Source organism: Erigeron canadensis, chromosome 5 (genome assembly GCF_010389155.1).
Source record: "Erigeron canadensis isolate Cc75 chromosome 5, C_canadensis_v1, whole genome shotgun sequence".
NCBI lineage: Eukaryota > Viridiplantae > Streptophyta > Magnoliopsida > Asterales > Asteraceae > Erigeron > Erigeron canadensis.
Genome location: NC_057765.1, coordinates 44,424,723 through 44,438,322, shown reverse-complemented (window position 1 = coordinate 44,438,322; position 13,600 = coordinate 44,424,723). Strand labels below are relative to the sequence as shown.

At 32.4% G+C, this 13,600-nt stretch overlaps 2 protein-coding genes and 1 long non-coding RNA gene across 7 annotated transcripts in view; 1 reads left to right on the top strand and 2 right to left on the bottom strand.

Annotated features, from left to right (window-relative positions):
* Positions 1-13,600, top strand: part of LOC122599226 (elongation factor 1-alpha-like) — a 66,715-nt gene that overhangs the window by 29,362 nt on the left and 23,753 nt on the right. The gene's annotated exons all lie outside the window — the stretch shown is intronic.
* Positions 341-6,526, bottom strand: LOC122599229 (leucine carboxyl methyltransferase 1 homolog). 2 transcript variants are annotated; one of them, XM_043771706.1, is made up of 12 exons: positions 5,049-6,526; positions 4,862-4,892; positions 3,429-3,517; positions 3,199-3,329; positions 3,059-3,106; positions 2,887-2,968; positions 2,597-2,734; positions 2,313-2,410; positions 2,030-2,077; positions 1,358-1,440; positions 1,050-1,114; positions 347-670 (listed from the first exon to the last, which is right to left on the bottom strand). In XM_043771706.1, exons 3-11 carry the CDS (start codon positions 3,508-3,510, stop codon positions 1,093-1,095), a joined length of 732 nt encoding a protein of 243 aa, XP_043627641.1. In that variant the 5' UTR covers positions 3,511-3,517; positions 4,862-4,892; positions 5,049-6,526; the 3' UTR covers positions 347-670; positions 1,050-1,092. The 2 variants fall into 2 exon arrangements, with proteins under 2 accessions (XP_043627642.1, XP_043627641.1); XM_043771707.1 differs by lacking the exon at positions 2,597-2,734 and having other exon boundaries at positions 341-393; positions 5,049-6,408.
* Positions 6,659-7,845, bottom strand: LOC122599232. Its single transcript, XR_006323893.1, has 3 exons — positions 7,728-7,845; positions 7,305-7,371; positions 6,659-7,222 (listed from the first exon to the last, which is right to left on the bottom strand). It is a non-coding gene; the product is annotated as an uncharacterized LOC122599232 (long non-coding RNA).

The window sequence follows — 13,600 nt, the reverse complement described above, 5'->3', positions numbered from 1 at the left end:
GAGTATTTCAACCTTCAAAGTTTCCCCAAAAAGAAAGAAATTGTTGTTGGAGCAAATACTAGATTAGCTGCATAAAAATGCAACTCCATTTCTAGTACACATTTAATTTATTAAAGTCAAACAATTTTTTTTTTAACTAATATACTCATAATTTTACAAGTTAAGGAAAACTCTTATTGTTACAAGTAATTGGTTCTGCCGCAGAATGAACTATGGCATTTAAAATCAAACACAAAGTCTTTCAACATTATTTAAGTAACAGAGTGTCGATATAGAGCAAAAATCTTGATATTTTGGCTTTCAACTTATATTTAACAGTTGAAAATATTAGTGAAACTTGCCTGCATCATGTACCACTCTTCAAACTCATCAAACAATTCCAATCTTTCAATCCTGATCAGCCAAACAAAAGGTCAAATATTATGCAATAAAATGAAAAGAGCCAAAAAGGGAATCCGTCAGCCTAACAGTATACTTTCGCCTTTCGATTATTTAAGGATATCTTTTTAGACTAAAGTGAAGATTATTAGCTCCCTGTTAATGTACTCGATCTTATCCTAAGTAAAGCCAGATCAGATTCTATGAAGAATCAACAGATCTAGATCCACAACTATCACATGTGTCTACGAGATGAGAGTATCGCATCATGCGGAGACATTGCTCTTTTCAACTGCAAACATTATTTTCAAACAAAAATTAGAGTTAACTTGTATTTTAAAGCGGTAGCAAAAAGTGAGGCCACATTAGTATATACGCTGTGTTCACCACTTCCTGACTGATTCTTCTAAAACTTTTTAACAATGCGAGTGTTATAACAGAAGATACAACCTAAGGCTGTGTTTGGTTACATCTGAAATGCATGGTTCAGCACTGAGGGCTGTATCAGTCAGCATTCAGTGTGTTTGATTAGTAGGTTGTTTACATGTATAATGCACTTTGGATGACTTTCAACCCATGTAACATTTGCATGTAAATGCGTTTAAATGGCTACCAATAGTGTTCGCCTTTATTTTTATTTATCAATGACTCCAAATCCAGAAACAAAATACCTTTGTCGTTCTCGAGAATCAATGAAGGCAGTATAGATCTTCATCATATCCCAAGCAACAGCTCTCTGAAACTCGGTATAATTACTAGTCAAGATACACGAGTCCGATAAAAGAAGACAGGGATATGTTTTTTATGAGTTGCATACTCCATGGGCGAATTGCCACCCTTAAGCCACTAATCTAGTAGGACAAGCACCAGCCATGGTGAAACATTTCCAAGCCAAAGTAATGCTTCGGCATCCCATTTCCTTCCTGCTACTCTGCCAGTTCTAAAAAATTAAATATGAGATTGCACATCTATAACATACCTGCCAACCTGATCGAGGAATAGTATTTCCTTTGCAAGCAACGTTGGTGTATCGTATATGCCTAATAGCCCACAGCCTCGACTCTAAAATAACAGACAGAAGTAAAATCACATCCAGATTGTCCTTCAAAAGATAATTTCTTGTCTGTGGTAGCAATATGAGTGGGCTGGGTAATGGTCAAAAGAGGTACTTTCTGGTATGGGTGAGGTTGCGTTGATCCAAAACACTTCTGTGCATAATATTATAATATTTATATATGAAAAAGTAGTGAGTCAAATATGATTATGATTACAAAACTATTTTAACTTAATGATAGTCGAACTATGTTATCCACTGTATACTGTGAGCAGCTTTCAACCCATTTGACATACTCCCTATAAGCATATCTTTTCTTTCTTATTTAACTTACTTCGCCCGTTGCAACTGCCACCACTAGGATTGTATACGTAAAAGTTCATCGGAAACATAGGGAAGAGGACTCGATACATTTAGTAACATTACTAATTGGCATCAAGACCTAAAAATTGATATAAGAATGACCAGCTATTTTATACACATTGTGAATCATTAATTAAGTTCACACAACTTTTTATCTATTTATCAGTGTTTAAGGAACCCATATTGATGAAAATCTGTAAGCCATTTGAAAGGGGAAAACATAAAATACATTACCTCCATATTTCTCATCATTTGTTGTCCAAAAGCATCATAAGGAAGAATCTGTTGTTGCAGAAAAATAGAACATTATGCCATATTGAGACGTACAAATTAATCAACAATAATAGCATTAGTATTGTAGCACGATGAGAATCCGAACAAGAAATATAAGTGTATGAATACTACTATTCGGGCATTCCATTAATTAAGATTTTAATCTAAATTGCTTACTTTTCATACACACACCTGCATACTTTCATGAAGCACAGTGAGTATAATGAATATGATAAAACAGTACCTGCTCATATAAGAAGAATATTGATGTCGAAAATGTTTTTGATGCCCATTCAACAATAGCACGGCTTGATTCAGGATCCAAGTACATTAACACGCATTCTGCAATTATAAATGTTGGCAAGCATCAGTAAGGAGCAGCTTAACTGTTCCACATAATCATCAATCTTAAAAATATGCAACATGCAACAGATACCAAAGTTTCCTTTCAAGGAATGTGAGAATTTATTCGCATCCTAATTCCAGCACTTATTTTGGCATATCCTTGAACTATATTAATTTATTTACCACATATAACGTAAATTGCACGAGAAACTAGATGATGCCTTGGATCCATATGGGTTGATATGAGGTCATTCAAGGTTTGTATATCCCTCAAATCAATAGAAAGAAGTTTGTAGTTATCACTGAATACTTCTCCTTTCTCTGCACAGTTGCAGATCCCAACTTAACAACATTGAAATTTTTTATATCTTTTATCATCTTCATTATTTTATTCAATCAAGAAACACATTTAACAATTTTGAAGATATATCAGAAGGAAGTTACATGTAGTCACATCACCAATGGAATATTACCTCGACAAATTGATGCAGATTCACTGATCTTTTCCCTTAATTGGCCAGAAGTTTCGATAATTGTTGCCTTTTTACTAGTCACCTAAATTAATGTGCAAGTTCAACGTCATCCAAAAAGAAGAAAATATAAAAACACAATCATCAGCAGATTCACCATTTCTCAGATTCTCACCTCCTTAAAATCCAGTTCTACGTATAAATCTGGCGCCTTCCCCTCATCCTGCACACGTTAAATTTTCGTAAACAATCATAATTTCTTTGAACATAAAGCCTCCAATGATACACATCATGGATAACAAAAAATGACAGAACCTGCAACTGAAAGTATGTCGTATCGAAACCAGCTCCCAGCGATAAAATCTGCTTCTTGACAAGACCACCATTATTCGACTTCGTTTCACAATTCAGAAACTGGCGGAAAGTAGCCCAACGAACAAAGTAACCTTAACAAAGTCATATACACATTCACAACAAAAGCCATATCATCAACAACTCATACAAACCTTAAACTTTCTAGTAACAAATGAACACAAAATCCATACCGCGCTTAATTATTGGAGATCTCCTGACAGGCCTTCTTACAAATAAATGTACATAATCATCTTTGATATATCTTTTCTTCATACATGACCTTTCACACATACATACATACGCATGTCGGTGTTACCGTTGTTGTTGTTGTTGTATATATACATACAGCAAAAGTTTGCGAAATAGAAATGCATATGATTTTTCAATAGATGGAGTAAAACCTAATTTGAAAATTATTGTTATTATCCAGGAAACCTAAAATATATATATATATATATATACGAGGCAAAGTACCCGCGCGATGCAGCGGTTTAGTAGCGACGGGTGGCGGCAGAGGTGGCGGTGGTGGTAGCGGTGTAGTTATTAATGTAAAAGTAATTGATGTAGGGGCAGTATAGTTATTTAAGAGTTAAGGGTAGATGTAAATCAACTTTATTAAAGATACCCGCTCAATGCAGTGAAACATCTAAAAAAAGCAGTTGAATGTGATGGCATCTTCCTGTTCCGTGGATTACAAACAAACTCTATATAATGTGTAAGGGACTAAGTGCAAAATATATGGATAAATGTTCGGCCTCATTTAAAGTGTTGCAGAATGAGTCAAAGTAGAAAGGTAACATACATGGGGCAATATTAATTACAATGTATACACAATGATATTGTATCTGACTGTCCACAATGATCAAATAGTGGTAGGATCACTTTCAATATATGTTCAAGTAAATCTCCAATGAAGTCAAACCACTTTGTTTGCAAATGACACTTATTCTAAAAGTAACAAAAACATTCTGCAGTTGTTTAATTTTATTTTATTTTTAAAATGGGGTCCATTGCTTTCTACGTTCCTCTTTAGTTCCAAATGAAGCCTGACGTCTCCAGATAAATGAGGTAAATTTATTACTTAGGTAAATTTAAAAGAATAACCATTTTTTTATCAGAAATTCATCTTTTCTAGATGCACCAGAAGGCCCAACAAGGGACTCGAGTAGAATGAACCTAAAGTTGTAGACATCGTCCTCTAAATGCTTCATTTGCCCGCAAAGGTAGGTACATTGTACTCTCAATATCCATGAAGAGCTCACAAAATCGAAGTGGTAATTCTGAACCATTTATAAAACTTGGGTTGTGTAAAAGCCCAAAGGGTTCAATTACAACATAATAGCTAAAAGTGATTGGGTTGTCAATGAAAATTGCCGAAAGTGCATGTAATGTGTATAATCTTGTTAATCACTTTATCCAAAAACTTAGAGCATTACTGTAATCTTATAGTTTTAGCAAACATATATAAAATACTAGTTACTGAATACATGACTGGGCAACAAAAAATTACTGCAGGTCTAACAAACCACCCCAGACCATTTTTGATCCATTACCCAGCCTCCTGACCCACCCATTTTGCCACAACTGTCTAAAATGAATATAATCTACCAAAAGAAGACATTACCATGTATCAACTTAACGCCTTCTGCATTTGCCTGCAAAAAGAAAAAGGTCACGAAACTTGTTATTATATGAACCAGCAAAAGCTACAATATTCATTCTCTCTTATTCTCTATGCAATAAAAAAAAGAAAAAAAAAGGAATTCAATGTAAAACTGTTTCAGTTTCTAATATAAAGTCACAGATCATACCTTATTTATCACGCAAGACTTCTCGAAACACGACATTTGATGTGTACACACCTTCACGGCGGAACTGTTTTGCTGGCTTCACTAATACCTTAGTATTGGCTCGCGATATTCCCCTTGACAGTGCCACGTACAGCTGCCCATGTGAAAATACGAAATCTGGAAGGTAAACACCGACATGTGATATCGTCTGTCCTTGGGCTTTATTAATGGTCGTAGCAAAATTCAGTCGAACTGAAAATTGTTTTCGTTTCAGCTTGAATGGAAACATGTCGTCTTCAGATGGACATAGAGGAATTCTTGGTAAAAAAAACCCTTTTGCCTAAATGTTGACCCACAGCTATTTCAGCGTCTATAACATTGTGTTGAAAAGCTCTGCATACCAATCTAGTACCATTACATAATCCATTTCAATATTTCGTAACAGTATTATTCAACATCCAATCTACAGTCGGAGGCGATACGGGGGCAAACCACAAACTGATAGTGAGTTTAAAACTCAGTTGGATAAAAGTTATTCTTATCTTCTTCTGCTTCACCAAAACTATAGTAAACTTTTTCCTCTCCAACAAACTTATCGATCATCTGGTCATTAATCTGGTTGAGACTTGCTCTAGAACTGATATAATCTGATGAATGCATGTTTGTTTGTAAAGATGGAAAAGTAGCATCGATCAAAGCATCTTTTGATACCTCTTCATGTGTGTAAGGGATGGTCATGTCATCAGGTATACGAATAAAGCTATCAGAAATCGCTTTTTCATCTCCACCACCAACTCTTAAAATAAAATCCGAAAACCATGGATCAGTCATTGCTCTCATATTTACAGCCAACAACATTTTTATAATCGAAGACCATAGAGGAGACATTCTTAGGCTAGAGTCTACAATTTGTGCTCGAGTACCACGTCTCACAACAAGCCGTACTTGTCTAAAATCACCTCCCAATATCATTATTTTTCCACCGAAAGGTTGTCTCACCCTCATAAGGCCTTGCATTGTTCGATGAAGTGCCTCTATGGCCTGCCTTTTAGCCATTGATGCCTCATCCCATATGATTATCTTGGCATCTCGAAGAAGCTCAGCAGTACCGCTCTGCTGTTTGATGTTGCACATCGAGTTATTATTGAGGTTAAGAGGGATTTTAAACCGTGAATGAGCTGCCCTCCCCCCAGGCATGTTATTAGCAGCACCACGGGAACAAACTTCTGCAAGCAGTAACGGATCTAGGATTTTTATATATGAGGGTCCTTGAAAGCCTTGACTCGGGGTTGATTTCAGACAAAGTTAAAAGCAACCGGTCGGGTCGGTTGAGTTAAAAACACAAATATATTATTTAGTATTACATAATGTCACTATCTCGAACGCTAACCGCTAACTACTAATTACTAACTCGCTAATAGAATAAGGAAACCCATTATATAAATCTGCAAGCTTTGTCAACTCATAAACATAAGTACGGTTAAAAGGCTTAAAAAAAAGGCAATTATTTTTTTTCAATAGAATGAATATATTTGTAATCGAGATAGAACTTATTAATAAGTAATACAACTATAAGGATGTAAGTTATACAAGTCAAAAGTAATATGTATCATGTTAAAGTTTAAAGGGAGTTAAAAAATGAAGATTATGTATCATGTTAAAGTTTAAAGGGCATTACTACACAAATATTTCTTTCACACAGAAACTCAAATTTAGATTTCACCACTAAACAAAACTATCAAGCTTTCTTTTATTGTTTGTTTTTCTTCCAAGGAGGTTCCTTTACATTTTGTAAGGAGGGTCCTAGTTAGATTTACATCACTTCTCTAAGATTATTTTATTTGCAAGGAGGGTCATATGAACCCCTTAACTATAAGGTAGATCCGCCAATGTCTGCAAGCAAGGCATTGTATAGAAATGTTTTCCCGGTTCCACCGGGACCATCTATGAAAAAAACACCGGGTAAGTTGTAATCGACACGGCCTATGATCTCATCATAAGCAGCTTTCTCGTCAGCATTCAGAGATTCACGAGCACGCAAGGATTCAATTTCAACGCCTAAAGATGACTCCTCAAGTACTTCACGAAAACCTCCTGATTGTAGGTTAACATCAATGGCCAACCTTGGAAGATCAAAATCGTCAAGATTCTTACCCATGGATTGTAGAAAAACATTTGGTATTGCTTTCGTTTTCCTACATCATTAGAATTATTAATAAAGTACATCATGTATGTATTGAAACCAATGTATATATATATATATGCTACCGTGCATACCTTTGTCCATGCCAGCTTGTGTGACGATACTGTTAATATTTTCTTCATCTTGAGACCTCATTTTAGACTACAAATTGCGTAAACAAATAAGATAAACTATATTTGTTTAATACCTAAACTCTAGATTGCATAGTTGCTTGTGCTAATTTATCACTGTTAGTCTTGTTTTTGCTCATCAGTAGTTTTAAAAACGCACTTCCAGTGCATTCAACAGTAGAAAATTCAACACCATTCTTCGTTTTTTATATAGGTCAATTATCTATCTATATTTAGAGCGAAAACTATTCAAGTGGCCTGGCAACACCAAAGCATATAAACAATAAATAAAAGAAGAAGCAATATATTAAAACCTAAAAACAAAATTCAGAAAAAAAGAGCATAAAAAAGCAAAATCAAAATTAATAATCAAAGATAAAGACATACCAGCAAACGATTATGGAGAAGATGAAAATCAAAAGTGAATTGCTTTATAATATAGCGGAACAGCTTCTTTGTTGCTCCGCGATTCCCCTGGTGATTTCTCCATCCTTCTCTTCCTCTATTTTCTTCTCTTCCTCTATTTTATAAAATCGAAGAGGTTAAATGCAAAAATGGTCCTTGTAGTTTCTTCATTTTTAAAACTAGAGTGTATTTACATGTTTACTAGCAATGAAAGTCCATTATCAAGAAATATTTGCAACCATAGTTGAAAAAATTCGGATGATTTGTCAATTTCCATGGTTAACATTATGTAACTTTTTCCATTTATTTTTATCTATACTTCTATACTATACTAGGTCTTTTACCCGCACGTTGCGCGAAAGTTTTAAACTCGGTTTGTATATTTTTCCGATTGTATGGAAGATTAAGGAATGAATTATTTTAAGTGAGATGAAATTATATGGTACATATGTATGTGTGTAAATGAATCATTTAGGATACTGACGAACATGAAATTAGTAAATAATATAGTGCAACATTGGAATATAAGAAGCGACAAATTTAATCGACCAACTACATATTTGCTAGATGTTCAACTCTAGTGATATGAGTATTTATGAACATTTTGGTAGATGAATATGAATCTCATTCAGTTATCAACATAATACCTGTTAAATAGTGAATAAACGTTATTATTGGTAAAGAATATATTAAAATATAAAGATGATTTTGGTAGTCTATACACTATGATACCTCCTATTGTTTTAACTCGAGCAAATTGCAAAATGATAACAATATTGTCTTTAAAAGGTTGTGAAGCAATATAAGATGAGAATTGAGTTGCAAATGTCCCAGCGAGCATGCAATATATGCTATAATTGCTGAGCAAAGAATTGTAATTTTAATTAAGTTAAATAAAATACGGAAAAAATAATTAGTTATTAAAGATGGTGTTTAGAAGATAATCCGTACTTTGTGTTTTGTAGATGCAGTAATAAAACCTTTGTCTCTTTGTCATTTTGTATCTCATCTAGTATATCATATTGAAGAATACATCCGATAATATCTGCGAATTGAAGTAAATAAATTATTAATAGTATATTACAATAATAAAATTGTATAAGAATAAAAATAGGTAAAACAACATTATTTATATAATATAGTGATCATGGAAGTATAAATTAACATACCAATACTGAATGAAATAGGTTTGTTAAAATTGTAGATGTCTTTAAAATTAGTAAAGTTAAATCCATAAAGAGGTCCTCGAAATTGATTTGATTTAGACCACTTAGTTGATCGATTGAGTAGTAGTTTGTAAGAATTTTGAATAGGAAAGCTTGTTAAATTGTTTGGTAGAACGTCAAAATTTTGTAGTGTAACAATAGTTCCTTCTGGAAATTCAAGTTCAAATTTGTTGATCAATGCTTTTTGTAACACAACAAGTATCTTGTTTCCGTGCAAAAAGACTTTATTATAACGTTGTCAAATGTATGATATTGAGATAAAATTTAAAATTATTTTGTTTAAATATTACCGTATAGTCCATTAAGAACAAATGTATCATTTCTGTGGATGGTAGATTATAATCGTAAGGCGTAATAACCAAACGAATAATTCTAACTTTTATTTTCCAAAATGTTTTGATGGGTGTAAGTTAGGTATTTTAGTTTTTGAGCCATATGAAATTGAAGATGATTTTGAAAGTATTTGAAGAAGAATGATGAATGTATGAGAAAATAGATATAGGATATGTGATTTTATATAGATGTTTTAGATTTTTGAAGTTAATTATCTTTGTGTTCAAGACAAATATCTTTATATCGTAGGCAGGTTAATTAAATATAAGAGTAAATAAAAAAATTTATTAGTTTATTGAGTATGTTTATTTAGTTTAGTAAATTATGATCATATATTTTATAATTATAAAATATTTGAAACGGATCATATATTCCATTTAGTTATGTGTTGCTCAAGTAACTTTTTAAATTATATATCTCAAAATGTAGTTTTAGTTATTTGACATTATTGCCGAAGAAAGTTTAAACTTTGAGATTCTAATATTATTTAAAGATTTATATTTAATTAAAAATCAAATAAATGAGGTTTATTGTAAAAGAAAATATGGATATGACACATAGAATAAAATCCAACGTGGCAAAGATTTAAGATAGCCCCGAGGCGCGTTTTGAGGCGAGGCGTACATGTATCACGTATGAGGCGGCGCCTCAGGGTAGACTTTTGTTACGTACGCCTCTGGTAGATGAGGCGGTATAGAAGCGCAAGAGGCGTTTAAGGAGTCCGAGGTGTTTTACGGTCACAATCTTTCGGTTCATCGTGTAGTCTTCGTTTTAGATCTTAAGGAGAAACATTGAAAAAGCGAGGCTGTGAAAAGATATATATTTTTTTAACATAACAACATAAAACAATGCACGTATAGATAATGTAATACAGAGAATGAATATTGAATAAAAAATTTATTAAATGATTTCTGTATTCATAAGTCTATGAAAATATAAAATAACAATTTTCTTTATATTTTGTTGTTTACATTTATTATGGTTCTCATTCTTTCCATTTTTTCATCTAGTTCGGCAAACATTTTTTCCACCTTAATCACAACTTTGTCGGCTTCTTCATCTATCTTGTTAAACTTTTCCAAATTAGCTTGTCGTCGGTCTTCAATTTCTTGCATTTTCTTTCGATGTTTCTCTCGTGATTCAACAATAGTAAACTCCAAGCTTGAGAGTTTGCAACTCTCTGTAAAATATAATCCTGTAGTACACATTAAAACAAATTTTACGTTATAATTTTGTAAGTAAAAATAGGATCTATATTTAAGAATACGGAAGGAGAAGATAATTTCAAAAACTCTTGATCGATATATATATATGTATATATATAAGATGAACATTGATGTATTTTTTGCGTAAATGATATCATATTCCTAATTATGAAGATTTAAATTCCTATAATATAAGGGTTTATATAATTTGAAAGATTAGATCTTATGAATAAAGGGGATATATATGGGATATAGATATACGGGATATAGATCTATGAATATGTATCTATGTAATTAGAATCATATCTATTTTTATTTTATTTTAATTTAATTTAATTTATGATTATTTTATTGGTACATTGAAAAAGAAAATAGTTGCCAAAGAAATTGATACAATGTCTAAATATGTTGAACTACTTTTTTGTCGTCGGTTTGTTTGTCTTTTGTTTTTTTGTTTTTTTTTTTTAACTTTTTTTTTAATATATAATCAAATTTATCACTTTTTTTATCATCAAACAATAAGAAAAATGTATGAGAATGACACATAAGTTTTAATCTTACGTGGCATTTTTATAAAATAGGTTTTATTTTTTAGACCCTTTAGAATCCTTAGGATTCCTACCGTTTTAGTAATTATATAGATTATAAAAAGAATAACCTTTTTTATTTTTAAATGTTAAAAATATGTAATATTTTCACTTGACATCCCTTAAAATACTTTCACATACACTACCTCCTTAATATTAATGATTAAATTACACTATCAATCCTTTATGTTTTAAAGTATGTCCATTAACCCTTTACATCAATTATATACACTACTCAACGTCGTTCCATCATCAACCATCGCCGCCACGACTACCGCCGCATCGCGCGGGTACCGCCGCATCATCAACCATCATCAACCATGTTACGAGTTTTTGGTCCCAATATTTCGTCACACTCATTCGGGAGGGCTTGGTGGTCTTAAGAATGGTCCGGGTGGAGGCTAAATAAACAAGACGAATAGAATAGAATTCATGTTCATGCTATGTATACGGAATGTTAAGATGTAGGCAACCTTACCTCTACCTAGGAAGAGAGGCTACTTCCATATTCTATCTAAATGATAGAAAAAGGACCTCTGACCTTTGCATGGGGTGAGGATTGAACCCTTGACCTCTGTCTCAAAAGACAAACGTGTTAACCACTTAATTCAAGTATGCTACTTTCCGACAACATTATCATATACTCCTTCCGTCTCTCAAGTCTTTGTTTTATAACTTTGAAAGTCAAAATAAAACATTTAAATTGAACAGGTGGAATACCTATCAACTATTTATCTTTTCATCTAACCAAATACATGAATCAAATAATGTGTACATATTTTACGAGTATTATTATGCAAATACATTATATTTAGAATCAACCATTGAAAGAAAGTAACTCTCAATGTCGTTTTCATCGGTTTTGGGTTCCAATACCATCTTCAACGGTGTGTTGGAGAGGTTGAGATGTAGACAGCCTTACCCCTACCAAAAGTAAAGAGGTTGCTTCCATGTTCTACCAAAGGTAGTAAAGGACCTATAACCTTGTTGGACATGAGGATTAAACACTTGACTTATGTTTTCAGAGACAAAAACTTTAACCATTGATCCAACCCAGTTGGAAAGAATCAACCATTTATCCACTCATTTTATATCATCTCAGTCACTAAGCAAATACATGATTAGTAAGATGATACAAGACATGAAAACGGAATTTGATAAAATATTAAAAAAAGTTATTGTACGATCTTTGTTATTTGTTGTTATTATGGATCCTTGGTATAAAGCCAAGGTTGTTAATATTGCTTTTCCAAACTCGATATGGATAAAGAAGTACGTCTAGCAAAAGTTGACGAGATTGTCGCACTATATAAGTTATATGCTAGTTATGAGATTCATTCTTACATGGTTGATGGTTCACAATTTATACATGGTTGTAAAGAACAGTTTTTATTTGCTAGAATGCTTACCATGAAATACGGCTTTTTATATTGCACTAATTGACTCTGTTAACTTTGTTTTTCGATATTTAGTTACTTTAGTTGAAATATGTATGTAGAAGTTGAAGTGAGCAAATGTTGAAGCAACACATGAAAACCCTTTTGACTTTTGAGGAAAGTCTAAAAGTGCTATTGAGTGAAAAATTATATAAGCTAGTGATTGGGCATTCACCAATAGGCATGTTCATCTATTTTCTTGTGATAGATGTCCTTCCGTAATAAGCTGAGAGATTTGGCCGTAAGGGGATTAATAGACGCAAGGAATTTAGCTAGCTAGTGATTCTTATAAAAATATATCAAAAACAAAAAAGAATAACAGTTTTTAAGGAGATCTATCATACATGGAGATTTTTCTACTATTAGAGTGCATTTTTGAGTTTTAATTTTATGGGATAAAAAAGGAAAGGAGAGGAAAATCTATGTTTTTGCATTCTTGAGTTTTTTTATTAAAAGAAAGGAAACTGATGGAAAGGAAAAGTGAGGGATTTTAAAGCTAAAAACTTTCCTTCCATATTTGGCATGATTTGGAAGGATAAGTTATAAATTTATCAATATACCCTTCAAACTTTTATATGAACTATAATAACTATGGGGCTATAAATGTAATATTACATATTTTTATCATTTCTTATCATTCTCTTTTAACACAAGAATGTCTTTAAGTCCTTTTATTCACTTTCTTTTCTTTTAAATGATAAAACTCAAGAATGCAATTTATAAATATAATTTTTTATCCTTTCTTCTCCTATCCAATCTTCTCTTTTCTTTTCCTTTAATAAAAACTCGAAAATATAGTGTTAATGTTACTTCTCCTACTACAAACAATTTTTATTTTTTTCTACATTTTTACCTTTATTAATAATTTACTACAGTCAAAATCTCAAATTTTGAACTATCTTTAAATGAATCAAATTCCATAAGTAATTGTGTTTAAGGGTAATGTTACTCTTTAATTAATAAGGGGTTAATCTTGTGTGAGAGAATGATAATAAGTGGTTGGAGGGTGAAAATAGAGGGTTTTGTACTTGCTGGCGGTTCCCTAATGGTGTGAAGGATTAGCCTCAC